The sequence below is a fragment of the Saccostrea cucullata genome, unplaced genomic scaffold (genome assembly GCF_032062105.1).
Source record: "Saccostrea cucullata isolate Sc308-1 unplaced genomic scaffold, CSIRO_AGI_Scuc_v1 ctg2685, whole genome shotgun sequence".
NCBI lineage: Eukaryota > Metazoa > Mollusca > Bivalvia > Ostreida > Ostreidae > Saccostrea > Saccostrea cuccullata.
Genome location: NW_026940497.1, coordinates 79,661 through 99,393, shown reverse-complemented (window position 1 = coordinate 99,393; position 19,733 = coordinate 79,661). Strand labels below are relative to the sequence as shown.

Sequence of the window (19,733 nt, the reverse complement as noted above, 5' to 3'; positions counted from 1 at the left end):
TCAATTATTATTTCTTGGTAATTTTTAACATTTGATTAATTTTTCCTGGCCTTCCGTTTCCTATTTTATATTTATGTTTAAATTATTGAAAATAAATATATTTAGAAGAAAAGGATCAAACTCTACTACAAGAGACAAATACAATCTATTCTTGGGTGCAGAATATCTTTCCAATAAGCCAAGAAGTCTTCAGTATTAAAACATTCGAAACTAAAACATGTAATCTTTGGATAGAAAAAAAAAAACTGTCGCACTCTGTAAAAAATTTCAGGTACTATAACAATACTTTCTATCTATTCGTATATTGTATAGACTTTTATTGACCCTGGGGGGGGGGGGGGGGAGTAAGGACTGTCGTGAACTTCTTTTTTAAAGATAAATACTTTGATAGTGTAACAGAGAAAATTACGTTCCTCTGCTTAATTGGGATCGAACCCGAGGCCTCTGTGCTTTACCGAATAAGGTTAAGGGTTATCACACTAGCCTAAGCTAGTAGGAAGCCGTACGTGTGTCGTTTGTACTACCACAATAGGATTTTTTTATCCAAATGTTGCTAATTTTCTTTTACTATTGCAGTAATGTAGATTTCTGCCATTTTACTGCATTAAAAAGCCATAAAATGGAAGAAATCCCAGAAGAAGAGAATATTTTTTTATTTTGTCCTGAGTTTTGTCCCTTGACGATCATTTCGGTCCACCCCCCACCCCCCTCCCGTCATTCGTTTCTCAAAGATATACTTTAGAATGTTTATTTTCTAATATTACGATTAAAAAATCCTTAATTGTAGATACTTTTAAGGAAATCAAATCAAAGATTTAATAATAATAAATATCATCAAATTATTATGAAGCTTTACGTCATTTTACGATTTTACGTTAAAAAAATTCATGCAGTTACGCACGCGTACACTGTACGTCAAAATAAATATTCCGTCTTTGTCATGCGATTTTTTATACATTTATGTACAGAAATATATGTCATGTTATACATCAAACGAAAGAGAAAGAAAAACTCTACAAGAATCAATAAAAATCTGAAAATGTCAAAATTCTTCGTTAAGGGAGGTTTTTGCTTGGCGCGTCACATTTGTTGTGAAACTGTCCAATCAAATAACCCGTTAATTACAATATTTATAATTATTTCTTGATTAAAATAATGTAGCAAAAGGGACGTGATGTTCTAGAAGCTTCCGTCAATATTGAGATCGGTGACTGGCGAAAATAATTTGCACTTTTTAATCTGTTACGACAACCCAATTTTTTTGTTATCAATTAAATCAAGTTTTGATTGAATAATTCAGTGATGACATTTTGTGAAATAAATAATCGATTGCTTGTTGTCAGTTTCATTAAAATTTGCTAGTAGCTTAGATCCGCCACAATATTTACGATGATGCTATTTCACGGCTGTTTTCAGAAAATTGAAGTAGACTTTTAATTTTATGTACGATACTTACTATCCGAGTGAAATCTAAATATAGTTTACGAACATCATCTTGTATGTGGTATAGTATTAAAGAAGTAAGTAAGAATTCTTGTGCACCCATTTCGGAGTATATTTGCAAAATTTGTTAATTTATCAGTATAGATTTCTTTTAGCTCATATTCTGAATATTTAAGGAAAATACAAATTTATCAAAGTAAACTTTCCTAGCAAGCTTTACTTGTATCGGAAATGACCCAACCTTGATTTAAATTTCCGGCTCTTACAGACTCGAAGTATTTGAAGTCGATATATTTATCTTTGGTTCATTTTTAATAAAAAAAATATCATTTCCGTAGGAAGAACGGAAGTAAAATACTAACATGTCTGTTCGAAATACAATGTATAACTAAAAGCTTTTGGGGGGGGGATAGTCTTATTTGGTATGACAATTTCTTGAAAATCGATTTTCCTGCTTAGCAAAAATCTTCCTTATCTACATGTAGTATTGTTTTATATGAATATAACTATATAGAGCTGTTCTCTGAAATATCTGCTATAAAGATTTTATTTTTTCAAAATTCCTGGGATTTTCTTTTTATTTACATTGTAAATACCAAAAAAAAAAAGGATTAAAATTGTCAGAAATCTATCAAGTTATTTCTTTTTAAAATCTTTTTGAAACTATTATTATTATAATTGTAAAATACATTTGTTTATATTTTTAATATTTTATGCATTCCATTTTATTTTCAAAAATGCCTTCATAGACATCGGTGCACTCTACGTTAACTGCTGCTTATTCCAAACAGATGGGGGAGGTCACTTTAACAAGTGCGGGCGAGGCCATAGGGATTATGGATATATTTCATTGCAAAAGCTTCTTGAGAAATTCTCCCGCAATAAAAGTTTAACATATACACATAATGTTTGAATGTTTGACCTTGACCTTTTGAGTTTCTGACCTCAAAAAGGGGGTCTATCTTAGGCAAAAGGATGTTGCGGTTTAAATTTCATAAGCAAAAGCTCGAAAACTTTTCGAGATATCGCGCGGAAACGGAAGTGTTACATACAAAGTGAAATACAGACGGACGGACAAACCAAAATTAATATCCCCCACTTTCAGTGAAAGCGGGAACAAAAATATATTTAATATATATTCTGAAACATGATGGATGATAAATAAAGTCATTTTTGTTAGTCGAGGGTAATTTTTTTTTTCTGAAGTTGGAATATACTGTATAACAAGTAGTTCAGATAGCAATGGTTTTTTTTTAGTCAATTGAAAAATTATCTTGTATGAATTTCACAAAAAAAAAAAACACACACACACACACACTATATTACCTCTTCAAAACCTCAGGAAAGCTTTTAAGTTTCACGTTTCCTAATCCTTACTCACTGAGAGACCAGTGTAGATTCACCGACAATTTACCTGAAAGAAAAACGCGCTTATTATTACTCCCTTGCAATGGATTTGGAGGGTGTATAGAGACGTATGTGCGAATGTATACGTATATTTGTTTGTTCGAAACGGAAGTGATGTAATTTGCATCGGTATTGATGTTAAATGCTGAATTTTATGGCCTCAGGGGTTCTGATGTTAGGGCGGGGCTCTATTGTTTATATAGTGAAAATACATTAATTATTCAAAAATCGTCTTCTCTGCTCCTGGTTATTAAAAAAATTAAACAAGTAGTTAGTTATGTTACAACAGGCTGCTTCTTCCAAATTTTTGAATTTTATGGCCCCAGGGTCAGGGGTTCTGGTGTTAGGGCGGGGCTCTATTGTTTATATAGTGAAAATACATTAATTATTTAAAAATCGTATTCTCTGCTCCTGGTTATTAAGTAAATTAAACAAGTACATAGTTATGTTACAATAGGCTGCTTCTTCCAAATTTTTGAATTTCATGGCCTCAGGGTCAGGGGTTCTGGTGTTAGGGCAGGGCTCTATTAATTATGTAGTGAAAATGCATAAATTCTTCAAAAATACTCTCCTCTGCTCCTGGTTATTAAACCAATGAACTATGTATATAGTTATGATGAGGAAGGATGCATCACCCAAATTTTTGAATTCAATGGCCCCAAGGTCAGGGGTTCTGGTGTTAGGGCGGGACTCCAATGATTATATCGAGAAAATGTATAAATTTTTGAAAATCTTTCTCCTTTCCTACTGGGTATTATGTCAATGATCTTAGTACATATTTATGATAAAGAGAAGTGCCTCTTTCAAATGGTTAATGAAGGGCCCCTTGGTCAGGGGTAACGGGGGTGGGGTGGGGTGGGGTTGGGGTTTACATAATCTTAAAATAAATGCTTTGAAATCGGCTCTTTGGTATTTAATCAACCGTTTATGATGAATGTAATTTATGAATAATTTTCAAAAAATTGAAATATGTGGCCCAAGGGTCAGTGGTTCCTGTTGGGTGTGGTGCACAACTGGGTATAAAGTGGAAATGCATTTTCTCTTCGTTACTCTGTATTAAGTGTCTCTTTCAAAATTGTGTATTTCATGACCGCTTGTTCAGAACAAGAACCCAATTTGATTACTGAAAGTTGTTACATGATGCTCAGGTAACCGATGAGGCCCATCGGCCTCTTGATTGAAAGTATTCTCTTTAAAAACATGAATTTGTATATTTTTTTAAAGAACAGACTTCCTATATCTGCCAGTCGGTAGAGCGCTCGCTCGGTGTTCGGTAGGTCGAAAAATTCATTCTTGATCGCGACTGACCTAAGACGATGAAAATGGGTAGTAACTGTTCCTTCACCATGCGCTCGGCACTTTGAAGTGAAAGTTGTGGATATTTCGCATTAGACCTTAAAACCGAGTGTCACAGCAGGCGTTGGCGGGATCAAGATCCCTCAATGCTCAATGGCTCTGAGTGCCGCGTAAAAGGTCAAAAGCCATTCACCAGTATATGGCTACGTCTCTTTACGAGTGTAAAATTCTTGAATGGGACGTAAAACAACATATCAATCAAACCTTTAGCTGCATCTTCCATCACATTTTTTTATCATGTTTATAATCGTTGTAACATGAATCAAAAAATTCCTTTGAATATGATATATTCAACGCCTTCTAAACTAGAATTATAAAAACAGACCGACAAAAATTTTAATTTTTTGATTAAGATATTGTATTTTTCAAGCGTTTAATGTAGTGAATTTGGGCGATTATAAAATATGGACAATTTTTCGTAGTTTTCGTACACAATGGCAAATAAAATTCCAAATTACCCGCCCCTCAATGTAGGTGGCGCGCGCACCGATTAGGTTCAACACTCTTCTCGCCTCTAAGACAAAAGATTACTTTCAGTAACCTTCAGCGTTATCGTCATTACAACATTCGGATTAATAGTTATCAAATGGCTGACTACGGTTCGTGGAGTCTTAAAGATATTTAGAGTGAACTTCATCGACGGAATGCTCGAGTTCGGGTCGAAAACGAGAGCTTGTTGAAAGGTCTGGTCGACGTATCATTTTTAACCATAATTTCCTCGGGCAAATACCAATCGCCATTAGCATAAAAACATGGTATTTAAATGATTTAATAAAATGAAATATGAATGAACTTTTACAATCAGGTCCAGCACGATACCCCGATAAAGGTATATAGCCAATTGATAAAGCTATATGGCTTTTAAAAAGGTATTTAAAATACCTTAATCAAGGTATTTTATGTAATGAAAATTTAAAAAAAAATCTTTAGAAATTAAATACTGAAAGTCGAGTTCTGAGTTTTTTGTCAGTGGGTCTACTCTTGCATGAAAAACACTCTGGTATCAAAAAGAAAGCATAAAATAACGTCTCCTCACAAAACATGTTTTTCTACTGATTTCATTGTGTTTGAGTAGGCCTACTTAAGTACTTTACATGTATGGGTGAATTTACTGAAAACAACTCAGAATTAACTCGACTTTCAATAATTAATTTTTAACGAATTTTCTTGAATTTTCATTAGATAAAATACCTTGATAAAGCTATATACCTTTATCGGGGTATTGTACTGGACCTGACAATATTACAAATTATTGAAAATGAATTACCTCTATTTTATTTTTTTTTCTTACTTAAAAAAAAATAACTCCACACAAAGTCTCGTACACATATTATCAGAGACGTCCCTATCAGCTGATCAGACAGTTCTGGTACAATCATTAGATTTGGATATGGAACTTGTATTCTACTGTGACATAGCTTAGTTTTGCTTACTTACCTGAAGTATTTTTCTAGCCATTAAATTATACTTTTTCTTAATTTAGAATTTTTCTAGCACATGATTGTGTACAGTTTCATATTCTCAAACAGTAGAAATACATCTTCAATTTTTTGTTCATTTCAACATTATTTAAAAAAAAATATAAATTGTGATAAGTTGCATCAAAATAGCTAAATGAAGCTACAAGTACTTCAAGTAGCTAATCAGGCTACAACAGGCAATTCAAGCTACATAGCTAAATCAAGTGTGTTTGTACCATTCCAGACCAGGAGCACTACATTAAAAAAATGAAAACAATGTCATGTATTTACATGTACATTTTGATTTACATTTTCAGACAAGAGGCATATGATAGAAAAAAAAACTTTGATAACAGAGAAAATGTTGAGAGAGAGTATGAAATGAAAGTGCCAAATTATGACCAATATAAAGATATTAACAAGGACACACAACTCACACCACTTAAGCAAGAGGCTATTGCTGCATATTTAGGAAAAATGGGGAAAAGTGGGGATGATCATGTGAAATATATTTATGAAAGCAAGTTTCTGAAATATGTGCGCTTGGCGTGTGATATTGGTATGTTTTATGTGAGAGATGAGTGTTAAGCAGAGATGAAGAGGAGTATTTCATATAAAGTGGATGCATGTGTGGATGTTGATGGGTGTGTCGTGCAATGCCAATGTGAATGTACAGCGGGGATGGGTCCGTCAGCTGTGTGTAAGCATGTTTGTGCTGTTTTATTTGCCTTGCAAATGTTTAGTGAATGTGGTGACATTTTAACTGAAGAAACCTGCACACAACACCTTCAAACCTTTCACCAAGCTAAAAGATACAAGGGTAGTCCAATCAAAGCCAAGGACTTGCCTTTGGCAAATCAAGACCTAAATGTCAACTTTGATCCAAGGCCAAGAGAATTCCGCAGTACACCTGGTTATCAAAATGCTTTTCGAAACGTGTGGCTCAATCATCCAAACATCAATTCTTTCCCTGTCTTTCAACTCTTTCCATTTGCAAACACAATAGCTTTAGATAAAGATCATGATTACCTACAATATTCTCTTTCTGACAACTGGTAAAGGAACATGAACATTACAAATATATCCGATGAAGACATTGTGAAGACAGAACAACTGACATGTGGACAGAGCACCAATCTTCTGTGGCGCACTGAGCGTAGAAAGAGAATTCATTCTTCTAACTTTGGGAAAATTTGTAAAGCCACAGAGAAAACTGACTTTAATAAACTAGCAAATAATTTGACAAAACATTCACCACAAATATTTGCACCTGCTATTCTTCATGGTAAATGCTATGAATCTGTTGCATTACAGGAGTTTCAGGACAAATCTGGGATACAGGCCAACAGTTGTGGTATTTTTGTGTCTAAAACACATCCCTACTTAGCTGCATCACCTGATGCAGTCATTGATGATAATGAGTTAATTGAAATCAAATGTCCCTACACAGCAAAAAACAAAGAAATCTCAGAAGATTCTGTCTGCTATCTGAAATGTATAAATGATAAACTTGAGCTTGACAATTCACATGACTATTATTATCAAGTGCAAGGACAAATGTTCTGTTCAGGAAGAAATGAATACACTGTTGTAGTTTACACTCTGAAAGACATGAAAACAATCAAAATATATAGAGATGAAAGTTTCATAGAAAAGATGCTGAAAAAACTGGAAAAATTCTTTGAAAAGCATTTCTAGAGAGCTGTTTTAGATAGGTTTTACTACCATCAAATGGATTAAATCATGTTGTTAAATGTTCATAAACAAATTAAATGATATTTTTGGAATGATATTTAGAGTTTAACTCATTTTCTTTCCTACAATATACAATGTTTGTTAACTTGATAAACTTAAAAATTTACTACAGCTACATACTGTTCCTGCAGGTCTTAAAAGTAAAAAACAAGTCTTAGAGATGTTTGTAAAACAATAATGCCCCCCCCCCTCCCCCAAATAATTGGAGTTTTTCTAAGTCCAAGGGGCATAACTCTGTACAAAATCTTTAGTGAATACCCCTGGTATGTATTTAAAGATTATAAATTTCAACAAAATGAAATTGCAGAATTAATTCAATCTAAGACTAAGAGCCTGTATAAAGAACCAATATTTTTTTTTTTTTTTTTTGCAATTATAGTTTTAGTAGCAGATAAATCCTCATTATTGAACCTTTATATATTATACAAAATATATCCAATGACAACTGTTACTACACATGTATTTCAAATCTTGGATAAAATTGATTCATGCATGTCTAGATACAATGCACTTTCTAAAGTTGCACAGGGTAAAACAGATAAAAGCAATTTCACTGGCCAATTTTGTCTCTGTAGAGTTTAAGGGTCTTTTCAGTATTTTATATGTTTTTGCAAGTCCTATCAACCTTTCTATATGCACCCGTTTGCTGGATATCTTTCTGTCTCTTAAAACAGTTTTATTAGACATACGATTTTTTTTTCCTGAAAAAGGTTGGAATATTTACTTTAACATCTTTGGGGGCGAACAGATCCTGGACGTTAAAGCCTTTATCGGACATAATCAAGTCCCCGGGATCACAAATATTAATTAGAGGGCTGCGCTCCACGACTTGCCTGTCACTAGTGGACCCTCCATAGGCTGGGGGAAATGTACGATATAAGTCCACCAGGAGTAGCACCTACAAGTACTTTTACAGTATTTCTGTTTTTGTAAGTAGAAAAAGTGGATTGTTGGGCAATGGGAGGTTTGGGTTTTTTGACTGGAATCTCTGTACCATCAATTATAACTCTTGTCGAAGGAATTTTTTCAAAAAAGTCACTTGGTGAATAAAAACTGACGGTGTCTCTGTGAGGCCAGAATTTAATTTCTCTGAATTGTCTCGCCATAAAATTTACCCAGGTTATCCAAATATTGTCTACTGTAGTTTTCGAAATTCAAAATAGACGGCTTAATTCATAGTTGGTTTTGTTTTGTCTTAGCTTTATCAAAGTTAAAAAAGTTGGTTTTCAATAGATAAGTTTTGAACTTGGTTATACAAATATCCAAGATTATAAGCAGCAGGACCTAAACAATGAAGTACAAAAAGAAAATCTAAGTGTGAAGCAAGGCCTGTGTAGAACATTATTCCCTCACTGTCATGAATGAAGTCCTCTACTGACATCAAAGGGGTAGGAAACGTTTGCGTTGAGGACTCTGCATACGAAACATCTTTTTCTTCCGCCTCGGCTAAATGTGATTCATCAGTAGACGGTTCACCAATCGTTTCTTCAACATTTACAGTATAAAATTCATCATCCACATCCATCAATATATCTACAGGTTCTTCTGTCTGTCTCTCCTCTTCCGTCTTAACACTGCGTGCTGCTCTTCTCTCACTTCTTTCATCATTTTCCTGTTTGTTGCTCCACGGAAAAATTGATGGTACTGCTTGTGCCTCTCTTTGTTTTTTCAGAGGATCAGTTCCTAAAACAATTTAGTTTTAACTTATTAGTCATTTTTATATCTTGAAAAATGGAGTTCATAAATGTTCTATATGTAGTATATATATGTTATAGCATTTGATCAATTTTATAAAAATCAATTCATCTATATTTTGATATATCTATTTATATCTATATCTATTTACACATTCATTTCTACATTAATAGAAGAATAAATTAAATTAATCAATAATGATATATATCTTATCCTCTCCGATATGAAATCCATTCCGCCATCAATCCCCTGATCTTGATGTTTTCTTTTATCAGCTCAACATGTAACTGGCATGTCGACTTATTTCCGATGGATGATTTATGACAATACAAAATAGCCATAAAAAGGCAAACTTTTTAACATATTCACAAGTTTGACCATTTCATTGCATATTTTGAATCTGTCAATATTTTCATCTGTATGTGGGCATCCGTCTCGTGAAAAAATAGTAAAATGTTATTTTAATTCATCTATAGGAACAAGATCAATTACATTACATAACTCAAACAAAATATGTAAAAATGTTTAAAGCTTGTTTTCACAATTTTTCTGTTTGTATTTGATAAAACTGTCTGTAGCATAACAATGCATAGGTATATTCCAAAGCTTTATAAATCAGCGAAATCTTCATGAGATATAAATATCTTGTTACCCCCACCCCTCCCTTTCTCTCCGGTGAAAACAACCTACTATTTTGCAGATAAATAATACGTAACTGATTTAAAATTAAATTAAATAAAAATAGTTTTGAAATACCAACTACATTTAACAAGTAACTTACCGTGCGAAGTTACTGGAATGAAGTCATCTTCACGGAAATGTTTATGGCACACCACACTGTGCGGTTGGGGGCACCAGTGTTTATAACGGTATTCGGCACTGTTTCTTTTTATAGCTAAAACCCAAAGCTTCCTAAGCTTCTTGTCCTTTGGGAATTGCAAACCACCACGGGTTGAACAGCCAGGAGTGCAGCAGCAAGTCGGCATTTTGATTGAAATGCAATACGAATGTCGGAATATTATAACGCTTTCCTAATACTGGAAGTCTGTGTGTTGAACCTAAACGTTCGTTCGAAGCGCCGCCTATATATTAACAAAGGGGAAAAACCGACAAATATCGATCATTATACTAAAATAACCCGATATATAAAATAAATACGAGTATAACTGTCTTTGCATATTAATTCATTTATTCTTCCTGACGTACCAAACACGTAAAATATCAAAACTAGCATTGATCTGTAACGCTTTCGTTTCCACAAGATATCTCTAGAACCCTTTGAGCTTTCGCAATGAAATTTTGCTTATCAACTCCCTAAAGACTAAAGAAGAACCCTATTGATTTTGAGGTCCAAAGTTCAAGGTCATAAATTCGCAAATTCTGTCCGATAGAACAATTTCCTTTCCGCGCGATATCCCGAGAACTCTTTGAGCTTTTGCAATGAAGTTTTTAATAACTCCCTGTGACCTAAGGAAGACCCGTATTTTTCTTAGGTAAAAGGTCAACGTTCAATGTCGTAAATTTATACATTATGTCTGTTTAAGTAGTTTTTATTGTTTTACATGTCGCTATTTTAAGCACAGGGGCATGAGGAGAGTTATTACGTATAAAACAGGTTCTCGGCGGACTTTATATTCTAATTACATTAGAACTGTTTAATAAAGGTTAAATTAGACACCATGCATTGTGTAAAAATTTGACAATATCGAACGTAAATATATAAATACATGCTTTGCATATAATTTCGAAAGTTTAAAGCAGTTCCGTGGTCTAGTGGTATGTCTCTCGCTTCACATGTGAGAGTTCATGGGTTTGAATCCCGAACGATCCATTTACTTTTTTTCGAGATACTTTTTTTTTTACTAAATGATAGTATTCAGCATGTGGAATGAACAATTTATGAGGTCTGGCTTGTATAAACTTATAAAATCATCATTACAGTGTGATAAATATTCCATATAAAAAGAATCTTCTATACGCATAATAAAAAATAAGCAAATCTTTATATGCATATTGACATGTATTTTATTTCCTTCAGTATACATGTAAACATTAAATAATTCTTTAATTCAATCCAGGGGATCCGACTTTTTCCCTAAGCTGGGGACACAAATTCTCTGAATTCCTTTGTTTTTTCTTGTGTGTGTGAGAGAGGAATCTTGTTTAAGTAGCTATACTTTAATGACAAATTCTTTGGAAATTTTAGAAGAACGTGTCGTCTGGCCTTAATGAGCAAGAACAAACCAACTATTTGTAACATTTATAAACCCATATAAAGTCCATTCTATTTATGACGGCAATAATTACAAAACTTGTGTGTTACCTTAAATCTGACTGAAGAAAACCCATTCATAAAAGAGGTAGGCGGAAATAAAACTTCTTTCAAATTTATGCTATTTAACTTTTTCAGAATGAATCATATACTTCGACTATCAGAGTCGGTCTATACTGGACTGTGTCTTGAAGTAGGGACTCCTACAAAAGTTAGGATCAGAAGAGAGGTGATGGACACTTATTATCTTTCGCAGAGACTCAAGCACAAATTTAACAAATTTGTGAATAAATGGAGTGGGAGTAAGAGTGAGGGATTCAGACTAAAAACTTCAGATGATGATTTCATGTGCTGGCCTCTAGATCACAAGGTAACCTGTGAACTCTCCTTGATTAGTTTCTACTATCAATTAATTCCCCATACTACTGTCATTTTGATGGAGTGTGATGATCTACCACCTGGATTTACCAGACTTAATCTAATAAGTCTATCATCTAATACAAACATCAGATCCGTTTGTGAAGCTAAAAATCAGAAACTTTATATCTCTAGCGTATTATTCCGCGATGGGAATCTCTCACTGAATAGATATGATTGTTCAACCATTCGTACTATCCCTCATGGACCTTGTTATACGTATTTGTATAAAGGTGGAGAAATAGACTTTGTGTGGTGCTTTCATTCGGAGGAATGGCCAAAAAATGCTTTACCATGGATACAGAGATGTCGTCAACACAACTGGCCCTCGGAGATTGTTATATCGGAAATATTAACCAAGGGATTCCATGTTGTACCGATTGGCAGCACACCTGAAAATGGAGAAGAATGGAGAATCTCATTCTCGCAAGCGGAACAAAAACTTATTTACTCCATGAACCACTGTCAGTTTTTGTGTTATGGTCTCTTAAAAATTTTCCTCACAGAAGTAATTAATTTTCAAAATAGTACGCCAGTTCTTTGTTCATATTTCATGAAAACAATTGTATTTTGGGTGATGCAGACTAATAATTCGTTGATATGGACACCTGAAAACCTGTTGTATTGTTTCTGGGCATCCTTTAAATTATTGATATCCTGGGTACGTATTGGAAATTGTCCAAACTTTTTTATTCCACAAAACAACATGTTTAGAGTGAAAGTCATTGGTTCTGTACAAACTTCATTGTTCAGTCAGTTGTATAATTTGTATTGTAAGGGGATATCCTGTCTACTATTAAGTAAAACTATGAGACCATACCTAAGTTTCGCAATTTTAAACAGAACATTGATACTGACAATTTGTACACTTGCAAGCGAGTGCTGTATCAGATGTAAAAGGAAGTTAGACTTCAGCTTGTATTTAGAACTAAGAAAACTATATTTTGTCATAAGTTGTACTGAAGAATTCTATCTTAACATGCTACAAATAGAGCGATTGGTTAGGAAAAATTTGACGCCGTTTCATGCAGTAACATTACAATATATAACATCGTTGGTGTTACGTGCCACTGCCATTATGATTCAGAATAGAGTTTATCCAATTAAAACCCACAATAAGGTTTACTATTCAGGTAATAAAGCATCCAGGTTGTTAAAACTTTCATGTACGTTAGGTTTTGTTTCAGACATTTTATATCTTGCTATTAACTTCTACAGAACATGTAATTATGAACAGTCACTCAGTTGTTTAAAGAGAGCACAGGAGAGAATTAATGTGCCGTATATTATGTATAGAGATCATATAAGTGCAAAAGATGTGTATAGTCGTAAGATAGCGATGCTTTCTTTGAATGATAAATTGAAAAGAGCTTTTGTTACAGATATTACAATATCGGTAGAATATATTTATATTGACGAGCTAGAGCTAGAACGCAAAATCTGCATCAAGAATGGGTTGCTTTATTTAATGATCCCGCCCCTAGTGATGTTACAAATGTTATTGATACTGAATCATAGCAAACTGGGTGACGCAGACAGAACACAGAAACTTCTACAGGATCTACAGACTTTAATACTCAGTGATAATGGATTCTATGTACCACATGAACTCAGAGATATTTCATGGCAAATACTAGGTATCTGTCAACAAATTTGTGGGGACTATTCAGGATCTCTGCGGAGTTATCAATACTCGTTACAGCAAAAACCATGTCACATGATTAAGGAAGCTACAATATTTAGAATGAACACACTCCCAAACGGAGCATTCGAATTGTTTATATGAGTGCATCTGCATAAAAAGCATTATTCGTAAATCCACTTTAATTGCCTCTGTTTCTGCTTTGCCAAAATGAATTATTATATTGTGGTATATACAGAAGAGAGATATTCCAGAAATAACATTTGAAAATTAATTAAGTAATGTTTTCAATAATTTGAACCTTTAATTTGTTGTTTTTCTATGATACTTTTTTTAATAAATATACATCAGGATTCAATTACAGATTTCATTAACGATTTTTAAATAAAGCATTTTTTTAATTTAAGAAATAAACAACAGTGTTGAAAAGTTCACTTGGGAATAAACTTGTTTGGTCACGTTATCAATTAATTTGATCATGTAAAAAAAATTAGCCTCGCTCAAAAATTTGAATATTTACATTGAGCTGTCAAGTTCGGGAAATCTTCAGGGGATACATACCTTCAAAGAAATTTCGGGTATAAAAGGTAAGCGCGATTAAGGCGTTCTTTTTTCAATTTTTCACACTGAAAAAAGATCTAATGAACATTTGTTGAATGAAAAAAAAATCCGTAAGTTTCAATAATTTTATCTTTTTTATCCTTATCAACTTGGAAGTCATCGTGACAGAAATATTCACGCAAAATATCATCTTGTCGATTGATTTGGTATGACCTCCGACACCCCCCCCCCTCCCCCCTGAACCCTCATAAGTTCATATAGAATTGAAAATGTTTTCTCTTCAATAGGATCACAGAAAAATACTTGCAAATGTAAATTTTTAAATAAGTCTTTATGATTTTATGTCAAAGTGTTTGTCATTATCCGATAGCCATACCTTGATAAAGACAGAATAACCGCATCTGCTGGGTACAAGTCATTTCGGTACCTGGTGAATTCAGCACTCAAAGAAAAAATTAATTCGGCATCTAGTGAATTCGGCGCCTAGTGAACTCGGCACCACAATCTGGTTAATTCGGCATCAGATTCTTACGGTGGCTGGTGGAGGATATGGTGTAAAATTTTTATTTTATTAATTTGTGACCACGAAATAAAATTCGTGGGAACGAAATAAAAATTCGTGGAAACGAAATAAAAATTCGTGGTCACCAAATAAATTCGTGGGAACGAAATAAAAATCTGTGGCCACGAAATAAATATGTGGGAGCAAAATACAAATTCGTGGTTACGAAATAAAATTCGTGAGGATTATGCATTATTTATGAAAAGAAACTCTGATCATGTCTTTGGCAATTAGTTACTTTTTATATATTTAAAGAGCGATATATGATAAGTGTCTCAATTGGCCCCTTAAAATGAATGTCTTAATTTTACTTTATATATAGCTTTAATTTGTACAGCTATATATGCGACCTTTATTGGTCATTTTCATTTTGATCAAAATGCCGTTATTTTAAAAATATGACCTCATAAAGATCACGTTTTCCCGCCATTTTAACAAATTTTGTGTAAAACTGCTTATTTTCAAGCAGTTTTTCTTCCAGAAAATATAGAGCGCAGCCTAGAACAAACTTTATATTTTTACCAAAGATGTATCTTTCCAATACTGATTAGTGACAGAAAAATTATGTATGTTCTACACTGCGCTCTATGTTTCCCATAAGAAAAAACATCAAGAAAGAGGCATATTTTTGGCTTTTTTTGTTAGATAGCAAAAATAGCATTATTTCACATGTCAATTACAACTAGAGCGTGCATATAAATGTAAAAAATATATTAAAAATATTTCTCATATAATCTCCTCTTCAAACTAAATATCAATTAAACATATCTGAATGTCATTCTAAAATGTGATTTTTAGGGGGCCAAAATTGGCTCTTATCATATATACTCCTTTGTCTATAATCACTTCCGAATATGATATGACAGAATGCTATCATAAATGCTATCATAAAAAAATAAATTTCTAGTTCTTTATTTTGATTTTGAGACGGTCTTTGGTGTTTGAGATAACTTAATTTTATTCTTAATCTCCAAATCTTAACTTGAAATTATATAGGATGAAAACTGTCTTCTCTATTCGCATGTACTTAAATTAATTGATAGAAGAAATAAATGTCTTTATTTAATTATGCTTTAATCTTTATTACATGTCAAAAGTCTCTACTAACATCTGGCATTTGTAATGCATAAATGTTTTCTACATCTACAAGGAAGTACGGTATGTCGAAAAAAGAAATAACCTAATTCTTGTTCAAGAATTCTGCAATAAATAAACAAAATGAAATCCAATTATATTGTGAAAGAACTAGTGTATCTAAATTTCCTGTTGGGCCAAATAGTTCTGTTTATTATTTTTTTTAGCCTTTTTTCTACAGTAAAAGTGGAGTTTTCCGGAAAAAATGCATCTGTCTACGGAAAACTCTAAAAATGAAGTAGGGGGATTTCAGAGCTCTCACTCTTCCTTTTTTGGTAGGAAAGATTCTTCTCATCAACAAGTGTGAGGCTCAGTTAAGTATATCTGCACATTTTTCTTTAATGCAAGTCTGCAAATTAAGGAAGATAGTTTTTTCTGCAGTACTTTTTCTCATACCGATTTTAAAAATAGTTAGTATCCCTTACCCAATATGAAAAAGCATTTTTTAGATTTTACATTTCACATTGTTTGTCAATCAAGAGGATAAGTGGTGAGATCATGCCAAGTTTCATGAAAATTCAACCATTTAATTAAAATTTCACAGCATGTACAGTTCTATGTGTTATATTCTTAAAAAAAAATGCTCAAATCTAGCCAAAACTGCACCCAAGTCTTAAGTCAAATGTTAGCCTATTAACACATTTATACGATTCTTATTCTCCTTTATAACTATAAATACAATAACAGTTTTAATCTGACTTAGAACAACTACAAAATGGGGTTCGGATCGGCATGTAATTGAAATCTAATTCAAAATTTTGTCTAATATGTTAGCTTTTCAAAGCCTTTTTTGATTGAAAACATTTTTTTCCTAAATTTTACAGGAAATAATGCAATCTACTAATTATCGAGGAACCGTGCGTACCTTTACATCTTTATTACGCTGAAGAATAGCACTCAATTGTATGAGCAGTATGAACACTTCACTTTTGTCTGACTCAGCTACTTGAACTCTAGATATATATAGCAGTCTCAGGATGAACTCTGCCGTACATGTAGTTGCGCATACTCACATCTTATATTAAGAGGGTATTGAAAGGGTAGAGTCAATAGTGTGATTTTTTCTTTCGAAATCAGGGGGATTAGATGAATTAAATTCAAGATCTGACAAAAATTAAAATAAGATTATACTGAATATTTAAATAAATACACATATCAATTAATGAACACACTTGTAAAGCAGCGACCAATACAGAAGTGATCCTATCTACCATATGATAAAACTGTTTTACTTTAGGAACATATCTTGGAGGGTGGAATGGTGCCGTAATTTAAAGGAGATATCAAACTTTTGCAAGATCTTTAAAATCCCTGTGTGAGAGCACACCGATAAAACAAACAAGCAAATTCAAAGAATTGTGGTCCCCGGCTATCGGTTCTTTGTGGATAAGATGTTATTTTTTATGACATTATAAGATGTGTTTGTGAAACACTGATGACCCCGTATGGCAACATAACGAAGTTTAAACCTTTATTAAATGTAAATTAGATATATTATTACCCTACGTAGGGTTTTTCTCACAAGAAATACGATTGTGAAATACAAAATCCCTAACACAACCTGTTCAAAAGTTAAAGTCGAGGATAATTTTTTAAAAAGTAAGTAAAACTCCAAGGTGAAAGGGTCAGAGTTCTTGGTTTCTTAAGGAAGGTCTTCTCACAAGGATTACATATGAGAAGTACGAAAGCCCTAACCCTTACGGTTCAAAGGTTATGGTCAAAGGTAAAGTTTTTTCATAAGTACTTTAATCTCCAAGGTCAAAAGGTCAAAGTTGTTAGTATCCACAGAAAGATCAAGTTGTGACCAAGGTTAAAGTTTTTAAAAAGAAGTAAAAAGTCCATGGTCAAAGGGTCAAAGTTCTAGGTATTCAATGAAAGGTCTTCTCACATGGATTACATATGTGAAGTACAAAAGCCCTAGCCCTTACCGTTCAAAAGAGTTATGGTCAAGGTCAAAGTTTTTTCATAAGTACATACATCTCCAAGGTCAAGGTCAAAGTTGTTGGTATTCAATGAATGCTCTTGCAACAAAGAATACATATGTAAAATATGAACGTTTTAGTACATACCGTTCAAAAGCTGTGACCAAGGTTAAAGTTTTTAAAAAATAGTAAAAACTCTGAGGTCAAGGTCAAAGGGTCAAAGTTTTTGGTATCCATTGAAAGCTCTTCTGACAAGGATTACATTTGTGAAGTACAAAAACCCTAGCCCTTACTGTTCAAAACAGTTATGGTCAAGGTTAAAGTTTTTTCTTAAGTACGTAAATATCCTAGGTCAAGGTCAAAAGGTCAAAGTTGTTGGTTTCCAATGAAACGTCTTGCAACAAAGGCTATATAGGTGAAATATGAAAGCCCTAGTATTCACCGTTCAAAAGTTGTGACCAAGGTTAAAGTTTTTAAAAAGTAGTAAAAACTCCAAAGTCAAAGGGTAATAGTTTTGGGTATTCAATGAAAGGTCCTCTGACAAGGACTATATATGCGAAGTATGAAAGCCCTAGCCCTTACCATTCAAAAGTTATGGTCAAGGTTAAAGATTTGTCATAATTACATAAATCTTCAAGGTCAAGGTCAAAGTTGTTTGTATCCAATGAAAGGCCTTGCAACAAAGAATACATATGTGAAATATGAAAGTCCAAATACCTACCATTCAAAAGGACAAAATAAAAGTTTTGAATTTTTGTGTAAAAGTGGGTCAAACTCCAAGGTCAAAAGGTCATGGATTGTCACAAGGAATACACATGTGAAATATGATATGAAAGTCATAGCTCCACTGAATCAAAAGTTATTGGCAAGGTTAACGTTTTTGTGACGGACAGACGAATGAGATATAATGCCCCCTCGCTTTCGCAAAAGCGGGGGACAACAAGCAACCTTTACATGTAATAAACAAATTATTTAAATGGGAATAAATAGAAATTGAGAGCTACTGTGAATGATTTTCTTTTCATTTAATACAATGACATTAAATCTTGATTTTATATCCATATTTTGAAAAATCAACTTTTCAACTGTTTTTTTTCTTCTTTTTATCATTTTTTTTAAAATAAAATCTTATCTATCAGGTGACAATGTATATTTCACCACCAATTCCGAAGAAACCAGTGCAGTTTATATGGAGTTTACCACATATGATCAAAATAACGACCCTCCCCCTACAAACTGTGCCGTGGCCTACGGTTGGGGGGGGATTCCGGAATCACGCCTTCCTTAATGGGCCCTGGGCCTCACCCCAGTGGTCAAACCCGTGGAGTGGTACAGTTCCCTGTGGATTGGATGTCAAGGAGACCGCTATTATGATCAAACGAGAGTAAAGTACAATGGGATACCTCAGACGTTATTTATCTGACAAGCTTTACACAAGGAATTTTAGCCAAGATATTACGACACATATTAAATAATCTTGCAATTCCCAAATGAATTAAAATTATTTATAATATGATTGTACAATTCCAAGCTCCTCAATTAAATTTATACTAGACAGAAGATAAACTTCTTATCTATACATGTTTAAATAGTTTAAAGAAAGTGAATCTAGAACACGTTGAACGATTCTTTGAGCGACCTTAACATTCTATGTTGGAAAATAATTACTTTTTTTACATAATTTTAGTTATGTAATTGTAAAGATAAGTACTGTATCAATATTCAAGTGGTAATCTAATTCATATTTTCTTCAAAAGATTTCTTGAAATTAAAACATATATATGAAATATCTCATTACCGATGGTAAAAAAAATATCCAGAGTCTAAAATGCTGTACGAAAGTAAAATTATATTTTAAGGATTACTTGTTTAATATTTTTATTCAGTGTATGTTTTCTTAACACTTTTTTCTTTCTGCTTCAGTTTACGAAGATGCGTTAAAGTGAGACTTTTAGCTATTCAATTTTTTTCCCACAATTTAATGATTTATGAAAAATTGCATTTTTTGTATTAATAAAGTTCTTTTAACTTATAATTGCAATTAAATTTTTAGATTGTAATATTAAAAAAAACAACTTTTGGAACATAAATAAAAAGTAGTTTTCAA

General features: G+C 33.1%; 1 protein-coding gene across 1 annotated transcript; it reads right to left on the bottom strand.

Annotated features, from left to right (window-relative positions):
- Nucleotides 1-7,471: 7,471 nt before the first annotated feature.
- Nucleotides 7,472-10,102, bottom strand: LOC134255513 (uncharacterized). The gene is made up of 4 exons (XM_062738043.1): nucleotides 9,898-10,102; nucleotides 8,722-9,104; nucleotides 8,146-8,319; nucleotides 7,472-7,483 (listed from the first exon to the last, which is right to left on the bottom strand). Exons 1-4 carry the CDS (start codon nucleotides 10,100-10,102, stop codon nucleotides 7,472-7,474), a joined length of 774 nt encoding a protein of 257 aa, XP_062594027.1.
- Between the last annotated feature and the right edge of the window lie 9,631 nt (nucleotides 10,103-19,733).